General features: G+C 51.6%; 1 protein-coding gene across 5 annotated transcripts in view; it reads right to left on the bottom strand.

The window, feature by feature from the left end:
- HUWE1 (HECT, UBA and WWE domain containing E3 ubiquitin protein ligase 1) overlaps positions 1-20,993 on the bottom strand; it is a 1,878,220-nt gene that overhangs the window by 643,124 nt on the left and 1,214,103 nt on the right. For all 5 annotated transcript variants that reach the window (XM_085629865.1, XM_085629862.1, XM_085629866.1 and 2 more), the window contains one exon: positions 16,173-16,401. In XM_085629865.1, coding sequence (XP_085485991.1) covers positions 16,173-16,401 — 229 coding nt within the window. The remainder of the gene's footprint in view (positions 1-16,172; positions 16,402-20,993) is intronic.

Genomic DNA, 20,993 nt, shown 5'->3' with positions numbered 1-20,993 from the left:
CATCTTTTTCCTTTTAGCTTGGTAAGCTTGACATTTTTTACATTCAAGAGATATTTACTTCTTTCTCTTTTCAGGTAACGCTCCTTATCTGTGTCGTCTGGCCTTTGGTTTTATCTTCATTCTTCCTTCTTCATCCTGCTCATCAGAAGATCGTTTTGATGTTTCAAGTTTTATGAACTTATTTTCCTCCACATTTAAAAGAGGCAGATTGTTGATGGCTCATGCCTTTCATGTGTTGCTATTGTTCTATTCTGGAACCTTTTAATATTGTGATGTAAGCGGCTGCTTGGACTGCATTAAAGGAATAATGCATAATGTCAGCCTTCGAGACTTTAATGAAATCCAGATTCTCTAGTCATGGTAATATGAGAATCGCAATTTCTACTAAGTGTGGACTTTTGAAAACTTGAAATATTCACCAAAAATCAGCCGAGTAACGAAAACGAAAATACTCACCTGCTATTAGGTGATCTCCCAGTGCTGGATCTTGGTGCCCAGCACTGACCCAGAAAAATATCCACAACCGTACTTACTAGTAACCCAATTTTCTTCCATAGGAAATCATGTGAAATTTCTTCTGTCGATTTTTGCAAACTTCAAATATTCTTTAAAAATCGTATAATATCTGAAAACGTAATTACTTACCTGTTTTGGATAAAGGTCCCAGTACTGAGTCTAGGCACCCAGTACTGGATTACAAAAGTAACGAGAACATACTATACCTGCAACTTGAATTTTCTGCCATAGGGAATCATTGACTGTTTTCTATGAAATATTTTCTGTCAACTTTTAAAATAGCAAAATATGGTCTAAAAATCACAAACAGTAACTAAGTCGACTTTTATCACTTGTTCCTAAGAACTGACCCAGGACTGAATCTAGGATCCAGTCCTGGAAGTACAAAAGTAATCCTGAAAGTAATCTATTGCAAATAACTTGAAACTTCCATTGAACTCAATGCATTATTGTGTTTAAAATTGTGTTGCCTATTGCAACAACCTGTAACTTTCTACAAAAGCCAATTGCATATTGCAAAAGTATTTACCTAAAGCATCTCATTCTGAAAAAGTATGTTTTGATACCGATTGTTGGTTCTAAAATAAAACAACCATATATTTTTATATATAAACCATTGGCCTCGAGTTCAGTTATTGAGTGTGTGAGACCATTTGCTGACTGAGTGTGTACAACAAATGCTTTACACGGTCCTCTGATACTGCCTTACTACTCGACCAAGCTACCACTTTAGGGAGTAAGGTTATATCTAACTTTAGCCTCAGCCAAACCTCTGGGGACTGTGGACTCTGTACACCCTGTACCTATTTGGGAACAGTATATACAGAGCCACTTTCTCACAACTGCTCAATCTTCTTTGAGTCCCTGTCAGCTGGCGCTTGCGGAAAAGCCCCCGAAGATTGTTTTGAGCAGGAAGCTTGTACTACAAGACTCTCTGGAGAAGGATGAGAGGAAAGGAAGCCCGGATCCCCAGGAGCTACTCTATACCTTCTCGCCACAGCCCTGGAAACAGCAGGCGAAGAAAGTGGCTTGCGCCAAACGTCCATAATAGGATCTAAAATTGCTTCATCAAAAGGCTTATATTCCGCAGAAGGCAACTGCAAGTCCAAAAGCTCCGCAGCCTTCTTAATTACCAATTGGTAAGGAGCCACCTGTTGAGGCGGAGAAGATCTGAAAGAAGAAAGTTCCCACTCAGGAGTGGTGTCCAAACCACTAGCTCCTGAATGCCTTCAAATTCATCCGTGGAGTCACCCGCTTCACCTTCCTCCACTTCATCTGCTCGATATTGTTCCTCCTCTATAAGTCTGAGCTTCTCTTCGAGAGCGGATCCGAGGACAAGGCGTCAGCAGTGCCGTACGTGGAGTTGGTTGAACCGATGGAGTCGGCGGCGTCACACACGGTGCAGCTGGAGTCGGCGGCGTCACACACGGTGCAGCTGGAGTCGGCGTCGAGGGAGGCTCCGAAGAAAGCACGCGATCCAGACTAGGCCGAGAGGAAGGCTCTCCAGACTGCGCCGGGAACTGCCATGACGGCACCATCGACAAGAAGGGCATAAATGGTGCCTGAGCATAGTGTTGCGGGACACCCAAACTGAACGCCATTGGACCCACGGGACCTGAAGGTGCACCGGATGGGAAGGCTGCTCTCTGGAAAAACACCATACATAGCATTAAAAAAATGCGTCGGATCCACACCCGGAGTCGGGAAATGCGGGTATGGATTTGAACCTAAATCGAGCCGAGGAGTAGCTGGAGCCGGAGCCGATGAATCCTCTACTGGATCCACAGGTTCACTTTCAGGCACAGGAGAGAGTTCAGCAACCTAATCAGGCTCGGCGTCGGAAGCTGGATAATCCATCGGCGACGGAGACTGCGCCGGTGTAATCTTTGAGGAAGGAGACTTCTCCGGTGAAACACGAGGGGGAGGGCGAAGGAGAGACCAAGTCCTTACTTCGACGTCGAGGCAAAGGCGACCTCGAAGCCCTACTCTTCTTCGATCGACGCCGAGAGTCATGCTTCCTCTTCTTCTTGTGTCTTATCAACTTCGACGAGTGCGAAGGCGACGACTCCGGCTTCGACTCATCTCTTTTCGACCTCTGCCCTCCTTCGCCTTAGCCATGAACTGCTTATCCTCTCTTTCCTTAAGGGCCTTAGGATTCATTTTTCTGCAGCAGGAACAATCCTCCACATCGTGATCCGACGAAAGGCACCATAAACAATCTTCATGGAGGTCAGTGATGGACATGTGACCCCCACATTCCCTGCAGGGCTTGAAACCGGACTTCCTCGACAAAGACACAAGTACTTTGGAAACAGTAACCCACAAGGAAACTACAAAGTAACTCTACAGTCAAGGAGAGTACTGTAAAACAGTTGAGCGTCGACGGCGCGGAAAAAAGGGAACTGTCGTCATCATGCCGACGTGGCTCTTATAGCTCCAGTGACGTCATACGGAGTCGCGAGCGGAGCCGTTGTATTAGGACGTCGGCGTGGAGAGCTGGGGAAAAGATTCCGTGGAATGCTGGTGCAGGGGATATTCACAAAAGGTGAGGAAACCACTGGCAGATGTATCCATCAGAAGGGCTCCCATAGATTTGGCTACCTCAGTATCTTTATTCATTTTCTCAAGTGAAGAATCTACCACTAGGACAAATAGATGTTCCTTATCGAATGAGGAATTTAAAACGGAGGTTCGAACCTCAGGTTTAAAACCAGATATACGGAGTCAGGCATGCCTCCTTAAAAGGACACTAGTGTTCATAGCTCTAGCCCCAGTGTCGGCAGCATCTAGAGAGCATCTTATTTGATTGTTAGCAATAAGTTGCCCTTCATGAACCAGATCTTGTGCATCAAAATTTGTTGTCGGCAGGTAAATATTGGATCAGTTCCATTTCATCCCAGTGCGCACGGTCATATCGCGCTAACAGTGCCTGAGTGTTGGAGATACGCCAGAAACTGGCTGCTTGAGAAGCTCCCCTTTTCCCCAAAGTGTCAATGAGTTTCGATTCCTTATCAGGAGGTGGAGCCTCTCCTGTTGTCTCGGAGTTGGCTCTTTCTCTTGCATTGGACACACCAGGGATCCTTATATAAACTGGGTCCGATGGTGCTGGCTTGTACTTTTTGTCCACTCTAGGGGTAAGAATACAAGCTCTGACTGGGTCATTAAAAATGTTATCTACATGCCTGACCATCCCTTTAAGCATGGGTAGTGTATGTGATGACTTCTGAGTGGTACTGGGGGTTTTAAAGAGGAAATCCTCTTCTAAGGACTCCTTATGCAGCTGTGATGGTTGGCAGCTCTACCCAGTAACTTGATGTAGCTTACACTCTCATCTGGTGGAGAGGGTTTGGTAGGGTACAAATCAGGATCATTGCCCGTGGGAGAATAGGGTGGTTTAATCGTGCCATGGGTCTTGTAATGGCGGACCATCATCCCTATCCTAATCATGCCCATCATCCTGGTTGTCAGGTGTATGTGGTGGTGAATGTTCAGGTGAAATTGGTTGAATCTGAGGAAGGTGGTGATGAAGGAAGAATAGGTGGAGGAAGAGGAGGAGGCGAAGGCTTAGTTCCAACAGATCTCTTCTTTAATGGGATGTGATATTCTTCTGCATCAGTCCTCATTTTTAGAGCCACTTTAGTGGTGATATGGCCAGTCTGTGGATGGATATACAAAAGGGAATATGCTACTTACCAGTATTTATCTGTTCTTGGCATGTAGAGCTGCAGAGCCACACACTTAGGACAGTAGATCGCCATCTGGTGTTGGGCTCGGATGCTTGCAGGTTGTTGTTGTCTTCGGAAGAAGTCTTTGGTCACGAGATAGGTGGCTCCTCCCTTGGACGACAGTGCGCATGGGCATCAACTCCATTGTTAGATTGTTTTTCGCCATGATGGGAAATGATGGAGTTTGTAAAAAGAGAGAGATGTCCATGTGTAATGTCTAAGTAAGACAATTGCTGGAACAGATACAGGTCCCGGGGAGGTGGGTGGGCGTGTGTGGCTCTGCAGCTCTACATGCCAAGAACAGATGCATACTGGTAAGTAGCATATTCCGTTCGAGGCATATGAGCTGCAGATCACACACTTAGGATAGACTATATAGCAGTGTCTTCCCTAGCGGTGGTCGCCTGTATCCGTTGCAGCAGTTTGAAATAAAGTTTTAAGGACAGTCTGACCCACAGAAGCTTGTTGCTTTGCTTGTACATCAACACAATAGTGTTTAGTGAAGGTGTGTGTTGTAGACCATGTGGCTGCCTTACAAATATCTTCTAAGGGAATGTTTCCTAAGAATGCCATGGAAGCCCCTATTTTGCGAGTGGAATGCGCTCTAGGGGGAACCGTTCGTGTGCGTTTAGCCTTTTGGTAGCATATTTGGATACATTTAACTATCCACCTACCTATCCCAGATTTGGAAATGGGGTTGCCTTTAGGTGGTGGAGAGAAAGCAACAAACAATTGTTCTGTTTTGCGGAATGGTTTGGTTCTGTCAATGTAGTAGAGAAGGGCTCTTTTAACGTCTGAGGTATGAAGAGCTCTTTCAGCTACCGAGTCTGGATTTGGGAAGAACACTGGTAACTCTACTGATTGGTTAAGATGGGACGGAGATGTGACTTTTGGAAGGAATTTCGGATTTGTTCTAAGAACCACTTTGTTACGGTGTGGTTAAAGCCTGGATTTCACTTACCCTTCTGAGGGATGTGATAGCAATAAGGAAAGCCACTTTCCATGTGAGGAACAGTAGTTGGCATTTATGCAGAGGTTCAAATGGGGGTCCCATGAGCCTTGTAAGAACAATGTTTAGATTCCATACTGGAGAGGGTGGTAATCTGGGAGGAATAATCTTTTTTAGTCCTTGCATGAAGGCTTCGATCGCAGGTACTCTAAAGAGTGACAAGTGTTGTCAATTTTGTAAGTAGGCTGCTAATAATGCTAGGTGGAAATGTATGGATGAGTATGCCAAATTACATCTTTGCAAGTGCAGTAAGTAGCAAATGATGTCCTGGATGGATGCATCCAGTGGGTTTATATGATTATTAGTGCAGTAAATGGCAAATCTTTTCCATTTTGCAGCATAGCAGGCTCTAGTGGTAGGTCGTCTGGCCTCTTATAACATTCATGCAGTCTGGTGGTAGGTTGAGGTAACCGAACTCTAGGACTTCAGGAGCCAGATCGCTAGATTCAGTTGACCTGGATCTGGGTGTCTGATTTCTCCATGGTTCTGGGTTAATAAGGACGGGGAGAGATGCAGTTTTTGGTGTGGAACTAGCGAGAGTTCCAGTAGTTGGGAACCACGGCTTGAGTGCCCATGTGGGAGCTACTAGGCTCAGTTTGAGAGACTGTTGCCTGAGCTTGCGTACCACTAATGGAATGAGTGGGAGAGGCTGAAAAGCGTATGCAAATCTGCCTGACCAGTTCATCCATATTGCATTGCCCTTTGACTCCAGGTGGGGAAACCTGGCGGCGAAGGTTGGGCATTTTGCATTTGTGTGTGGCAAACCGGTCTATGTCTGGTTGGCACCATTGTTGGAAAAAGGGCAGTAGGACTTGTGGATGTAATTCCCATTGGTGGATCTGTTGAGGTTGTCGACTTAACAGATCGGCTATTTGATTGCGAACCCCTGGAAGGTGTTCAAGTAGGTATATGTTCTGGGGAATGGCCCATCTCCAAATGTTCTGTGCGAGCTGGGACAGCTGCAGAGGATGTGTGCCTCCTTGTTTCTTTATGTAATACATGGCTGTCATGTTGTCTGTCTGGATGAGGACAGTTTTGTTCTGGAGATGTGGTTGGAATGATTTTAGTGCTAGGAACACTGCCAGTAGTTCCAGGTAATTGATATGGAGCACTTTCTGTTGGGTGGTCCATATGCCCTGAGTGGTGTGGCCGAGGAGATAGGCTCCCCATCCTATGAGCGATGTGACTGTTATATGCACTATCTGTGGAAGAGGCTCTAGGAACGGCCGCCCTTTGGAGAGGTTTGTTATAGTCCACCATTTGAGAGAGCGATGTGTGCGGCTGTCCACCAACAGCAGATCCGTGAGTTGTCCGTGAGCCTGGTTCCACTGACGCACTAGACATTCCTGTAAGGGGCACATTTGAAGTCTTGCATAAGGCACAATGAAGATGCATGACGCCATCATGCCTATGAGTTGCATGAACACTCTTGCTGGAAGAGTGTTGGATTTGGAATTTTGCGATAAGAGCTTGTATATTGGCTATCCTGGCTGGGCTGGGATATGCTAGGGCTGTGGAGGTGTTTATGGTGGCTCCTAGATACTGATGTAAGTGAGAGGGTTGGAGATGAGATTTGGGATAGTTTATTGTGAATCCCAAGTTGTGTAAAATTTGGATGGTTTGGCGAGTGTGTAGAACACATTTGTTGAATGACTTGGCTTTTATTAGCCAGTCGTCTAGATACGAGAAGACGTGAATTTGTTGTCTCCTGAGATGCGCTGCTACTACTGCCAGACATTTGGTGAATACTCTGGGCGCAGTTGTTACCCCGAATGGAAGGACTGTAAACTATAGTGTTGTCCGTCCATCACTAACCTTAGGTACTTCCTGTGGGCAGGATGTATGGGAATGTGGAAGTAGGCGTCCTTGAGATCAAGTGTGGCAAGGAAATCGCCTTGTTGCAGTAGTGGGAGCACTTGTTGAAGAGTGATCATATGAAAATGATCTGAGCTGATATACAGATTTAGGGGTCTGAGGTCGTGTATTGGTCTTAGAGTCCAGTCCTTTTTGGGGATTAGGAAGTAGAGTGAGTAAACCCCTGTCCCTTGATGTTGTAAGGGAACTGGTTCTATTGCGTGTTTTTGGAGCAATGAGAGAACCTCTTGTTTGAGAAGTGCAAGATGGTCTGGTGACATGGAACGCTGTTTGGGCGGTAGGTGGGGGGGGTGGGGGAAGTTGTGAGTTCCAGGCAGTAACCATACTGGATAATTTGTCTTACCCAATTGTCTGTTGTGATGGAGTTCCAGACAGGTAGGAACTGTTTTAGTCTTCCCCCGACCGGAGTGGAATGGTCTGGGGGGAGTGGAGGAATGTCACTGTTTTGTGGCAGGGGAGGTGCAAGGGTTGTTTCCTCTGTATCCGCCTCTAAAATATCCTCTACTGGGGGATGTGTGTGGGGCGGTTTTGAATGTAGAGGAGGTGTCTGCTCCCATATTTTTGGAGGCTCCTCTATAGAAGGAGCGCCGAAAGGAGCCACGTGGTTGAGGAGACTGTAATGCTCCCATGGACTTAGCAGTCTTGGTGTCCTTCATTTTTTCAAGGGCAGTGTCTACTGCTGGCCCAAAGAGCTGTTCCTGATTGAATGGCTGACTAAGTATAGTAGTTTGTACTTCTGGCTTAAAGCCTGAAATGCGTAGCCAGGCAGGTCGTCGAAGGAGCACACTTAATTGCTCTAGAGGCAGTGTCTGCGGCGTCAAGCGCACATTTAATTGCTGCATTTGAATTAAGTTTCCCTCCTGAATAAGGACATTTGCCTGGGTTTTATATTGGTCTGGCAGATGTTGTAAGAGTCTCTAATTGATCGTAGTGGGCCCTGTCATAGTGTGCTAGGAGGGCTTGGGTGTTGGCAATACGCCAATGATTAGCGGCTTGAGCTGCTACTCTTTTGCCAGAGGCTTCTAACAGTTTGGATTCTTTGTCTGGGGGTGGTATATCTCCTGTGGTTTGGGAGTTGGCGTGTTTCCGGGCATTGGAAACGACCAAAGAATCCAAAAGGGAGTTGCCCGTTGATGTAATTAGGATCTTCAGGGGTCGGCCTATATTTCTTTTCGATCCGTGGATTGAGAACCCTGGCACGAACGGGGTCTTTAAAGACTTCGGGGGCGTGTTTTATGACGCCTTTAATCATGGGCAGAATTTGTACAGAATTTTGAGACTGTTCGAAAGTGTCTAATAGGAAGACTTCCTCTGGTGCGTCTGAGTTCATTGTGACGCCGTGGTATAGTGCCGCTCTATTTAATAATTGGCCAAACCCTAGGTGATCGTCAGGAGGCGATGGTTTTGAGGGATATGGCTGAGGGTCAGGCATGTCTGGTAAAGTGAATTCCCAATCATCAAGTGGTGAGGTGTCTGGATCCGGGAACAGATCATGAGGGTCCCCCCCACCCCCTAGGTCATCATCATCATCCTGAGGAGGTGGTGTATGTGATGGAGAGGGTATAGGTGAGGGTGGTGTAGGCAGAGGGGGTGGGATAGAATGCAGTAAAGGAGATGAAGGAGAGATAGGGGATGTTGAAGAGTCCTTCCTGTTTACAGGAACTGGGGCATGTGGTGTGTCCAGTTTCCGTTTTTTGAATGGCACCACGGTGACATGTCCAGTCTTGGGGTTGATATAAATCTTTTTCTGCCTGGGATCTGGATGAAAAAGTTCTTGTTCTTCAGGAACAGTCTTTGGTACCGATTTCTTCTGTTCCGAGCGAGGTTTTGGTTGATCGGTGGATTGTTTGGCTTTAGGAGGCGTATGAGAGTCCTTAGCCTGTGGTTTCGGTACCGATGATGTTTTCGGTGCCGATGTTGGTTTCGGAGCCGAAGGTGTATCTGTAGGCTTGGGATCCTTGGGTGCCGGTTTGTCTATTGGCCTTGGTGTTTTCTGGGCTGAAGGCGTTGGAGTCGATTTCGGTGCCGATTGGTCTTTTGTCTTCGGTGCCGGTTGGACAATGACATGCAGTTTGCTCGGTCCCGAGCTACCGGAAGGCTAATGATTCTTCGGAGCCGAGCCCGGAGGCGGGGCTTCTGAAGGGTGTTTTCGGTATCGACTGGGGCCAGCAGGCGAAGTCTTGACCAATGCCTTTGGTGGGGTTGGGACAGGGGCAGTAGTTCTCACACGTTGCCCAGGATTGATGGGGTCGTCTGAGTAGTCTGCTTCGGAAATTATTTGTAGATCTTCGGAATCTTCTTCCGGGACATCGGGCCTTCATAAAAGATGTCCTCTGGTTCCGGAGCTGTTCTCTGTGCCATGATGTGTCGTCGGGCCCTTCGATCTCGAATGGTCTTTTTGGATCAAAAGGATGCGCAGGCTGGACAGCTGGACTCGTCGTGTTCCGGTGATAGGCACAGGTTGCAGATTTTGTGGTGGTCACTGTGCGGAAATTTTGCTCCACACTGGGGGCATTTTTTGAAAGGCGTCCTGTCCATGAGCCGTAGGCCTCACGGCGTGGATAAGCCCAGCGGCCCGCGTAGACGTCCGGAATCGAGCCGATGAGAAGGTGCTTCGATATTTTGTGTGAAGTTTTGCGCTTCGAAAAGCTTGGATATGATATTTCCAACCGGAGCCGAAAAGTTACATCCGAACCCAATGGCGGAAAATACAATCTAACGATGGAGTTGATGCCCACGCGCACTGTCGTCCAAGGGAGGAGTCACCTATCTCATGACCAAAGACTTCTTCCAAAGACAACAACCACCTGCAAGCATCCGAGCCCAACACCAGATGGTGATCTACTATCCTAAGTGTGTGATCTGCAGCTCATATGCCTCGAACCTTTTGTTTCGGATCCAGTTTGTGAATTGGGGCATCGAAACTGGGCATTGTAGTTGTTTCTGCACTTGTCTGTTTCAGCACAAAAATCACCGAAAAGGAGTCACCTACCGCATGATTGGAAAGACTTCTTAGAAGAAAAGAAGAAGTTACTTACCTTCGGTAACGATGTATCTGTAAGAAACATTAGTTAGTTAGATTCCTCACCTTAGAATATCCCCAGGCGTCAGGATCCGGAAGATTTTTCGTCAGCAATACCCCTTGCGCGTCGCTAGGCGTCGTCTGCGGCTCCGCGTCCGTCATCGGCGTCGTGCGCCGGAATGACGTCGGAGTACTTAGACGCCGCCCTCGCGCACTGACATCAGTTCTTGTACATAGCTTTCCGCCCCAGGAACGCAGCGCCATGCAAGAGACCGACACTGGTGCCAAAAAATTCTAGGGCCCTGAAAGGGATAGCCTTAACCCTAGATGTCAGTTCGCAGAACGGGGAGGATGGGTGGGTCGGTGAGGAATCTAACTAATGTTTCTTACAGATACATCGTTACCGAAGGTAAGTAACTTGTTCATCTGAAAGAAACACGTTAGTTAGATTCCTTACCTTAGAATAGATACCCAAGCAATACCAACCCCGATGGTGGGTCTGCGACCAAAGATCACACCAGAAAGTCCTGGAGGACAGAACGGCCAAATAAGCCATCCCTCCGGACTTGGCTGTCTAGGCAATAGTGCCTGGCAAACGTGTGCAGCGAAGCCCACGTCCCCGCCTGACAGATGTCCTGCAAAGGGACTCCCCGTCCCAAAGCAGTAGTAGCCGCCGTGGCCCGAGTAGAATGGGCTCGCAGCCCAACAGGAGGGTCCTTTCTCGCCAAGGAATAACAGATTTTTATACACAAAACGACCCACCGGGAGATAGTCCGTTTGTGCACAGCTTTTCCCTTCTTTGCACCCATGTAGCCAACGAAAAGCTGGTCGTCCACTCGGAACTGTTTTGTGCAGTCCAAATAAAAGGAGAGCGCACGTTTTGGGTCCAGACGGTGAAGCCGCTCTTCCTCTTTGGAAGGATGCGGAGGCGGAAAGAAGGTGGGCAAGGTGACAGATTGCCCAAGATGAAAAGGGGTCACCACTTTAGGTAGAAAGGAAGGACGAGGCCGAAGGACAACCTTGTCCAGATGAACAGATAAAAAAGGAGGCTTGGACGATAGAGCCTGGAGCTCACTCACCCGTCTAGCCGAGGTGATGGCTACCAGGAAAGCAGTCTTGAGAGTTAGAAGACGAAGAGGACAATTGTGAAGAGGCTCAAAGGGAGCGCACATTAGAAATGTGAGAACAAGATTCAAGTCCCACTGAGGCATTACGAAAGGGACAGGAGGGAACGTGTGAGTTATGCCTTTAAGAAAGCGTGACACTACAGGGGACTTGAAAAGAGAGGGCTGATCAGGAAGCCGTAAGAAGGCAGAGAGGGCAGCAAGATAACCTTTCAAGGTGCCCAGGGCAGAGCCCTGCCGGGCCAAAGAAAGAAGAAAGAGGAGAACCTCAGAAAGAGGGGCGGAGAGGGGATCCACAGCCTTTGCTGTGCACCATGCCACAAATTTGTTCCACCGGCAGGCGTATACCGTCTTTGTGGAGGGACGGCTGGCTGCCAGAATGATATCACAGACTTCAGGAGGCAAGTCAAATGGCATCAACTGCCGCCGCTCAATCTCCACGCATGGAGGTGGAGGCTGGACAGGTTCGGGTGGAGGACCGTCCCCTGCTGCTGCGACAGAAGATCCTCCCGAAGGGGCAGACGTATCGGAGGATCGGTCAACATACTGAGTAGCTCGGGATACCAGTACCTTCGTGCCTAATCCGGAGCCACCAAGATGATTTGGGCCCGGTCGCGCCTGATCTTCTTCAGCACTCTGGGCAGAAGTGGTATAGGCAGAAAGGCGTACAACAGACCGCAACTCCACTCGCGACGAAAAGCGTCGCCGAGCGAGTGCCACCTTGGAAATTCCAACGCACAGAACTGCTGACATTGCGCGTTCTCGTCGGTGGCGAATAGATCTAACCAAGGCTCTCCCCACTGCTGAAAGAGACCTTGCGCCACCTCGGAGTTCAGACGCCATTCGTGATCCATCATGCACCGGCGGCTGAGTTCGTCTGCTCTGGCGTTAAGAGAGCCCGCCAGATGTTGAACCACCAGGGTGATGCCCTGGTGTTCCAGCCATGTCCAGAGGCGCAAAGCCTCCTGACAAAGGGTCCACGACCCCACCCCGTTTGTTGCAATACCACATGGCGGTGGTGTGGTCCGTGAACACCTGCACGACACTTCCCCTGACAGAGGGAAGGAAGGCTTTCAGTGCAAGTCGGATCGCTCTCAGCTCCAACAAGTTGATGTGGAGGCGAGACTCCGCCGGAAACCAGAGGCCTCTGATCTCCGCCTCTCCCATATGGCCACCCCATCCCAGGAGGGACGCATCCGTCACTACGACATGCTCCGGTAGGGAGAGGCTCGTGCCCCTGACCCAATCGCGGTCCGTGAGCCACCACTGCAACTGCTGTGCAGTGCCCTCCGAGATCAAGACATGGTCGGACAGGTTGCCGTGATGCTGGGCCCACTGAAACTTCAGGTCCCACTGCAGAGCCCGCATGAGTCGCTTGGCGTGATGCACTAGTAGGATGCAGGAGGCCATCAGCCCCAGAAGCCGCAACACTAGCCTGACCGAAACCCAGGATAGAGGCTGAAAGATGGGAATCAGGGCCTGTATATCCCGGACCCGCTGTTCCGGTGGATGAACCCGGAACTGCGCCGAATCGAGAACCGCTCCGATGAAAAGGAGCTTCTGAGAGGGGCTCAGGTGTGACTTCGGCACGTTGATGGAAAACCCCAGCAAATGCAGGAGATCCGCCGTAGTCTGGAAGTGGGAGACGACTGCCTGGGGCGAGCCCGCCTTCAACAACCAGTCGTCGAGATAGGGGAAGACTGGAACCCCTGATCTGCGCAAATGAGCTGCGACCGCCGCCATCACTTTCGTGAACCCCCGAGGGGCACTGGTAAAGCCGAAGGGGAGCACGGTGAATTGAAAGTGCTCCTGACCCACCGTGAACCGCAGGTAACGCCGGTGGGTCGGCAGGACGGGGATGTGAAAATAGGCGTCCTGCAAGTCCAACGCTACCATCCAGTCTCCAGAGTCGAGGGCAGCCAGAACCTGAGCTAAATTTAACATCTTGAACCTCTCCTTCCGGAGGAAGGCATTGACGTTTCGGAGGTCCAAGATAGGGCGTAGGCCCCCTTTGCCCTTCTTGGGAACCAGAAAGTAGTGGGAATAGCAACAACGAACTACTTCTGGACCAGGAACGCGCTCGACGGCCTCTTTGGCCAAGAGGGCCGTAACTTCCTCCCGCAGAAGATTCAAGTGATCCCCCGACATACGGTGGCACAGCGGTGGCATGGCTGAGGGGCTGTCTCGAAGGGGAGGGAGTAGCCCCTTCGGACGATTTGCAGCACCCACCTGTCCGAAGTAATGGTATGCCAGTGGAGCAGGTGATGGCGAACCCGGCCTCCCACTGGCGTGGAATGGGCCTGAAAGCTCGGACTAGGAGGGCTTTGAGGTGGATGCTGCCGGGGTGGATGTGGACTGACCGCGTCGTCCTCCAGTACTGCCTCGGCGGAAACCACGTCCGCGAACGCGTGCAGGCTGGTTCTTTGGCCAGTGGCTAGGCGGACGTGAGGAGGTGCCCCTTCCTTGGCCACGAAAAGAGCGAAAAGCGGAAGTTTGTGGCCGCGGGGCCGAGACGCCCAAGGACGTGGCCGTAGCCCGGGAGTCCTTGAAGCGAGCCAGTGCACTGTCCGCTTTCTCACCAAAAAGGCGAGAGCCATCAAAAGGCATGTCCATGAGGGTGCTCTGGACATCCCCTGTAAAGGACGTGGACCGCAGCCAGGCGTGACGTCGAAGCGCCACGGTGGTAGAAATCGCTCTACCCAGCGAGTCCGTAGTGTCGAGTCCACATCGGATTGCATGGCGCGCTGCATCTCTCCCATCGGCCAGAGCCGAGGAAAGCCGCGCCCAGGCCTCCTCCGGGCACAGTGGCAGCACGTCCTCCACCGCATCCCACAGAAAGTGGGAATAACGGTCCAAGAGACAGGCGGTGTTCAAAGAGCGCAGGCCCAAACTGAGCGAGGAGAACAGATTCTTACCAAACTGTTCCAGTCTCTTGGAATCCTGGTCCGGAGGAGCGGACGGGAAGGAGGATTGGGAGGTAGAGGCCTGGATAACCAGACTCTCGGGGGTGGGGTGTTGGGACAGAAAACTGGGGTTGCCCGGAGCAGGGCGGTGGCGCCTGGCAACGTTCCTATCCACAGGAGGGACTGTGGAGGGCTTGGACCAGGTGCCCTGCAGAACGTCAGTGAGGGCCTCATTGAATTGCAGCAGAGGCTCAGTGGAGCATGCGGCAGACTGAAGCACCTCAGTGAGGATGTTAGTCCTCACAGCCACGGCAGGCAGCTCAAGCCCAAGGGCTTCGGCCGCCTTGCGCAGCACCACAGAAAAAGCTGCACCCTCCTCCGAAGCCACAGTCGGAGGAGAGATGAATCCAGTGTCCGGTGAGGTATCCAATCCACTGGCCTCCCCCAGTTCATCTGCCCAGTCCTGAGAAAGGTGCCCCTGAAGGGCCATAGGGTCGTCAGACCCCTCCCATTTGCCCCCGTCATCCGATTCCTGGTAAACAGGAGGACTGATCGGAGCCGGTCGATAGACAATATGTGTCTCTAGCGGCGTCGGATGCGGCGTCGGGCGGCACCGCATCGGCGTCGGGACCGGACAGGGGCTGAACCGGGGATCGACGTTGACCGGAGCCGGCGTCGGGGGTGGTATCGGCGGAGGAGGCGTAACGAGGTCGACCGGCGTCGACAGGGGCCCAGGCTCGGGCCCCTCGGGGACCTGCGCCGCCGGGGCCGGAGCCGCCAGCACGCGAGGTCGCCCAGTCGAATCCGCGGGGCCCGAAGGCGCGCCAGCGGGCGCCGACGGCGGGGCCAGGCTCTTCATGGCCGAGAGGAAGGCACCGACCTCCGCCGGCGTCGCGTCAGTCCCAGAGACCGTCGGGTATGGGGACTTGCGCGGCTCCTGCGGAGCCGCGGGGGTGTAACCACCCGGACCCTCGGCCGAGTCGCGCAACCGGGGAGGGGAGTCCGTAGTGCGGTGTCGCATCTTGGACTTCTTGGAGTGCTTCGACTTACCCGAAGACTTCGAGCCAGACGAGTGACGATGTCGAGTGCGGCTCAGCGACCGATCCTTGGACCTCCTCCTGGACCGGGATCGAGAGCGGCGCGGAGCCGAGTGGCGAAGCTCGAGAAGCTTGCGGGACCTCTCCCGCCTAGCTTTCGAGGTCAGGGCCATACAATCGGAGCACGACTCCGCGTCGTGGTCGAGGCCAAAGCAGTACAGGCACCGGCGGTGATGATCGGTCACCGACATCAGTCGGTGACAGTCGTCGCAGGCCTTGAAACCAGGCATCCTACCGGCACCAGAGTCGAGAAGTGACCAAAAAGTCGAAAAAGTTAGTCAAAAATTGACTAAAGGGGTAGCTCTCCCGGATCGGCGCTTACTGGCGCGGATAAAAGAAGACCTGACGTCAGCGTGCGAGGGCGGCGTCTAAGTACTCCGACGACCTCATTCCCGCGCACGACGCCAACGACGGACCCGGAGCCGCAGACGACGCCTAGCGACGCGCAAGGGGTATTGCTGACGAAAAATCTTCCGGATCCAGTCTGACGCCTGGGGATATTCTAAGGTGAGGAATCTAACTAACGTGTTTCTTTCAGATACAAAGTGCAAACATCCGGACCCAACACTAGATGTTGATCTATGCACAGCATATGATCTACAGCTCACATGCCTCGAACAGAACATTCCACACTGCCTGTCCACTCAGCGGTTCCATGTTGCTCTAAGAACTTTCTCATAATCTGCAAACACAAAGTACTTTGCATAGCCAGACAATATTGCCGCCCTTTACAACCCACCACAATAGCACATCTGCTACATCTCCACATTCACACTTCCATGAACTACCTTCAGTATATTACGCTCTATGACTCAACACATAGTCTCTACAGACCCCTTCATCACTGCACTTCGAAATCCACTGCAACGGATACATTCAAGAGCAGAAATCAAATCCTCACCTTTGCAGTATCAGAGGAGGATTTGGCTGCCTGTTCCCAGGGTAATGGACATGAATGGTATGGCCAGTGTTGGCAGTTAGCTGCCTCAAAGTCCTCTGGCTTCGACCGATGCCTTGGGCCAGACGAGTGGTGGAAGAGCCACTGCCCAGGGTTAAGGAGCTGTGGTCTGCATGGCGCACCATTAAGGGGTGAGTGGCGGGAATGTTTCCTGGAGAAGGAGGGATGTCTGCTGCAGAAGAATGAAAAGGCAAACAATCACATGAAAGATCAAAACAAGAAACAATGACAGTACACAGAGGACCAAAGGACTACTTCCATCAAGAGGAGAAAGTGATCATTTGAGAAAATACATCTGCACTATTAGACCTGAACACTCAAAGTGGGAAATCAAATCATTAGTCTAATATGGCACTGAAGAACACAATAAATGGCAAGAACGTGCTTTAAGGACTTCCAAAATGTCCAAAGATTATGTTAGGTGAAGAAGAAGGAGAAGGAGAAAAAGGAGGAGGAAAAGGAGGAAAAGGAGAAAAAGGAGAAAAAGGAGACGGAGGTCATGCCTATTCATCTGGAAAAAACATGTCTTAAGGTTCCTTCGGAAGTCCATGAAGGGAGGTGGGGGGAGGACCTAAGGTGTTTCGGGAGGTCGTTCCAGGTCTTGGTCTCGAGGCATGAGAAGGAGCGTCCAACGCTTCTGGCCTCCCTAATGCAAGGGAGGTGTGCTCTTGCCTGGTATGCAGATCAAATGTGTCGGGCGGGTGGGTACAATCAGAGACTGTGGTTGAGGTAAGCTGCACTGGTGAACAAGTTACTACTTGTGTAACAATATATCAGTAAGAGACATTAGTTAGTGATAGATTCCTTACCTTAGAATATCCCCAGGCGTCAGACTGGATCCAGAAAGTTTTTTGTTAGCAGTACCCCTGCGTGTCAGCAGGTGGCGTCGTGCAGCTACGCGTCCGTCGCTGGCATCGTATGCGCTGAGATGACGTCACGGAGACTACTTAGGCGAAAACCCATGCGTGCTGTCAGTTCTGTACACTACTTTCCGCACCAGGAACGCAGAGCCATGCAAGAAACTGACCATTGGTGCCATGAAACTAGGGCCCTGAAAGGGGATGACCTTAACCCTAGAAATCTGTTAGCAGAAAGGGGAGGATGGGTGGCGCGGTAAGGAATCTATCACTAACTTACAGATATATCGTTACACAAGTAGTAACTAGTGCATCTGAAAGAGACGTTAGTGATAGATTCCTTACCTTAGAATAGATACCCCAGCAATACCAACCCCGGTGGTGGGTCTGCGAATAGATTACACCAGAAAGTCACGGAGAACAGAACGACCAAAGAAGCCGTCTCTCTGGACTTGACTGTCAAGGCAGTAATGCTTGGTAAATGTGTGCAGCAAGGCCCACGTAGCTGCCTGACCGATGTCTTGCAGGGGGACACCACGTCCCAATGCCGTAGTGGGTGCTGTAGCCCTGGTAAAATGGACGCGCAGCCCCGCAGGAGGCTCCTTCTTAGCCAACTTATAACGAGCTTTGATGCACAGAACGACCCACCAAGAGATGGTTCGTTTGTGCACGGCCCAACCTCTTTTGGCACCCACATAGCCAACAAAGAGCTTGTCATCCACCCGGAACGGTCGTGTGCCCTGCAGGTAGAATGAGAGTGCACATTTTGGGTCCAGACGGTGGAGCCTCTCCTCCTCTTTCGAAGGATGCGAAAAGAAGGTGGGCAAAGTGATGGTCTGCTCGATGTGGAAGGGCATGACAACCTTTGGCAAGAAAGAAGGACAGGTCCTTAAACCACCATGTCCAGATGAACAGAACGGAAAGGAGGTTTGGAAGAAAGGGCCTGGAGCTCACTCACTCTTCTGGCAGAGGTGATAGCAACCAGGAAGGCCGTCTTGAGAGTGAAGACGCAAAGGACAGGTATGAAGGGGCTCGAAGGGAGCGCACATATGTCAAGACAAGGTTTAAGTCCCATTGAGGCATTATGAACGACACGGGAGGAAACTGTGTGCGTAATGCCTTTTAGGAAACGGTTAACAATCGGGGACTTAAAAAGAGAAGGCTGATCTGGAAGCTGTAAAAAGGCGGAGATGGCCGAAGGATAACCTTTGATAGTGCCCAGAGCAGAGCCCTGCTCGGCCAAAGAAAGAAGGAACAGAAGGACTTCAGAAAGAGGGGCAGAATGGGGATCCACAGCCTTTGCTGTGCACCATGCCACAAACTTGTTCCACCTGCAGGCGTATACCGTTTTAGTGGAGGGCCGCCTGGCCGCCAGAATGATATCACAGACTTCGGGAGGAAGATCAAAAGCTGTCGACTGTCGCCGCTCAATCTCCAAGCATGGAGGTTGGACAGGTTCGGGTGGAGGACCGTCCCCTGCCGCTGCGACAGAAGATCCTCCCGAAGAGGCAGTCGGATCGGGGGATCGATCGCCATGCTGAGTAGCTCGGGATACCAGTATCTTCGTGCCCAATCCGGAGCCACAAGGATTACTTGGGCCTGGTCGCACGGAATCTTCTTCAGCACTCTGGGCTGAAGTGGTATAGGCGGAAAGGCGTACAACAGACCGCAACTCCACTTGCGACGAAAAGCGTTGCCTAGCGAATGCCGCCTTGGAAATTCCAATGCGCAGAACTGCTGACATTGCGCGTTCTCGTCGGTGGCGAATAGATCTAACCAAGGCTCTCCCCACTGCTGAAAGAGACCTTGCGCCACCTCGGAGTTCAGACGCCATTCGTGATCCATCATGCACCGTCGGCTGAGTTCGTCTGCTCTGGCGTTCAGAGAGCCCGCCAGATGTTTAACCACCAGGGTGATGCCCTGGTGTTCCAGCCATGTCCAGAGGCGCAGAGCCTCCTGACAAAGGGTCCACGACCCCACCCCGCCCTGTTTGTTGTAATACCACATGGCGGTGGTGTTGTCCGTGAACACCTGCACTACTCTACCCATGACAGAGGGAAGGAATGCTTTGAGTGCAAGTAGGATCGCCCTGAGCTCCAAAAGGTTGATATGGAGCTTGGACTCCGCCGGAGAGCAGAGGCCTCTGATCTCCACCTCTCCCATGTGGCCCCCCCCCCATCCCAGGAGGGACGCGTCCGTCACCACTGTGTGCTCCGGTTAGGGAAGCAAGAGGGATCTGCAGCTGACTCAATGCTGGTCCATGAGCCACCACTGCAAGTCCTGTGCAGTGCCCTCCGAGATCTGGATGTAGTCGGACCGGTTTCTCCGATGCTGCGTCTATTGGAACTTCAGGTCCCACGGCAGAGCCCGCACATGTCACCTGGGTGATTGATCAGCAGGATGCAGGAGGCCATGAGGCCCAGCAGTCTCAGGGTCTTCCTGACCAAAACCCAGGATCAGGGCTGAAAGATCAGAATCATAGCCCGTACGTCCTGGACTCGCTGTTCGGGAGGATAAACTCGAAATTGTGCCGTATCCAGAACCGCTCCGATGAGGAGGAGCTTCTGAGAGGAAATCAGATGCAACTTCGGCACGTTGATGGAAAACCCCAGCAAATGCAGGAGGTCAGCCGTAGTCTGGAGGTGGGAGACGACTGCCTGGGGCAAGCCCGCCTTCAATAGCCAGTCGTCGAGATAGGGGATGACTGAAACCTCTGATCTGCGCAGATGAGCTGCGACCACTGCCATCACTTTTGTGAACACCTGAGGGGCGCTGGTAAGGCCGAAAGGGAGCATGGTAAACTGAAAGTGCTCGTGGCCTACCATGAACCGCAGGTAACGCCGGTGGACTGGCAGGATGGGGATATGAAAATAAGCATCCTGCAAGTCCAATGCTACCATCCAGTCTTGTGGGTCTAGGGCAGACAAGACCTGAGCAAGCGTGAGCATCTTGAACTTCTCCTTCCGGAGGAAGCGATTGATGTTCCCGAGGTCTACGATAGGATGTAGGCCCCTGTCCTCCTTTGTAATCTAGAAGTAGTGGGAATAACAACTACGACCTACTTCTGGTGTCGGAACGCGACCGATGGTCCCCTTGGCCAAGAGGGCCGCAACTTCCTGCTGGAGAAGTGCCAAGTGATCCCCCGACATGCGGTGGTACTGAGGCGGCATGGCTGGAGGGGTAGTCTCGAAGGGGAGGGAGTAGTCCCGGACTATCTGCAGAACCCACCTGTCCGAAGTGATTGGGCGCCAGTGGGAGAGGTGATGGCGAATCCTGCCACCCACTGTCATCTGGTGGGCCTGAAACACCGGACTAGGAAGGTTTTGAGGCAGCAGCAGTGGTGGATTGACCCGCCCGCTGGCCCAGTGACCCACCTCGGCGGGTACCCCGACCCCAGCTGCGCTGAGACTGCGGCTGCGCAGGTCGGCAGCTCTGAAAGGAACGCATTTGGCCACCTCGACCCTGACCTCGAAAGGAGCTAAAAGCAGTCCCCAAGGGAGCGCGCGTAGTGGCAAGACCAAAAGACTGGGCCCTTAAAGCGCTCCAAAGTGCTATCCGTCTTGTCACCAAAGAGGCATTTGCCATCAAAGGCCATGTCCAACAAAGTGTTGTGGACATCCCCTAAAAAACGAGTAGTTCTGAGCCAAGCGTAACGGCGTAGCGCCACAGTTGTGGAAATTGCCCTGCCGAGGGAGTCTGTTGTGTCAAGACCACAACGGATAGTGAATTTCGCAGCATCTCTCCCTTCGGTAATGGCTAGGGAGAGCACCGCCCGAGCCCCCACTGGACACTGAGGCAGCACCTGTGTGACTGCATCCCACACAGAGTGGGAATAGCGGCCCAACAGGCACGCAGTATTCATCGCCCGCAAGCTGGAACTGGCAGAGGTGAAAATCTTTTTCCCAAA

The sequence above is a fragment of the Triturus cristatus genome, chromosome 10 (assembly GCF_964204655.1).
Source record: "Triturus cristatus chromosome 10, aTriCri1.1, whole genome shotgun sequence".
NCBI classification, from domain to species: domain Eukaryota; kingdom Metazoa; phylum Chordata; class Amphibia; order Caudata; family Salamandridae; genus Triturus; species Triturus cristatus.
The sequence above is the reverse complement of the archived record's forward strand: the minus strand, read 5'-3'. Positions and strand labels throughout refer to the sequence as shown.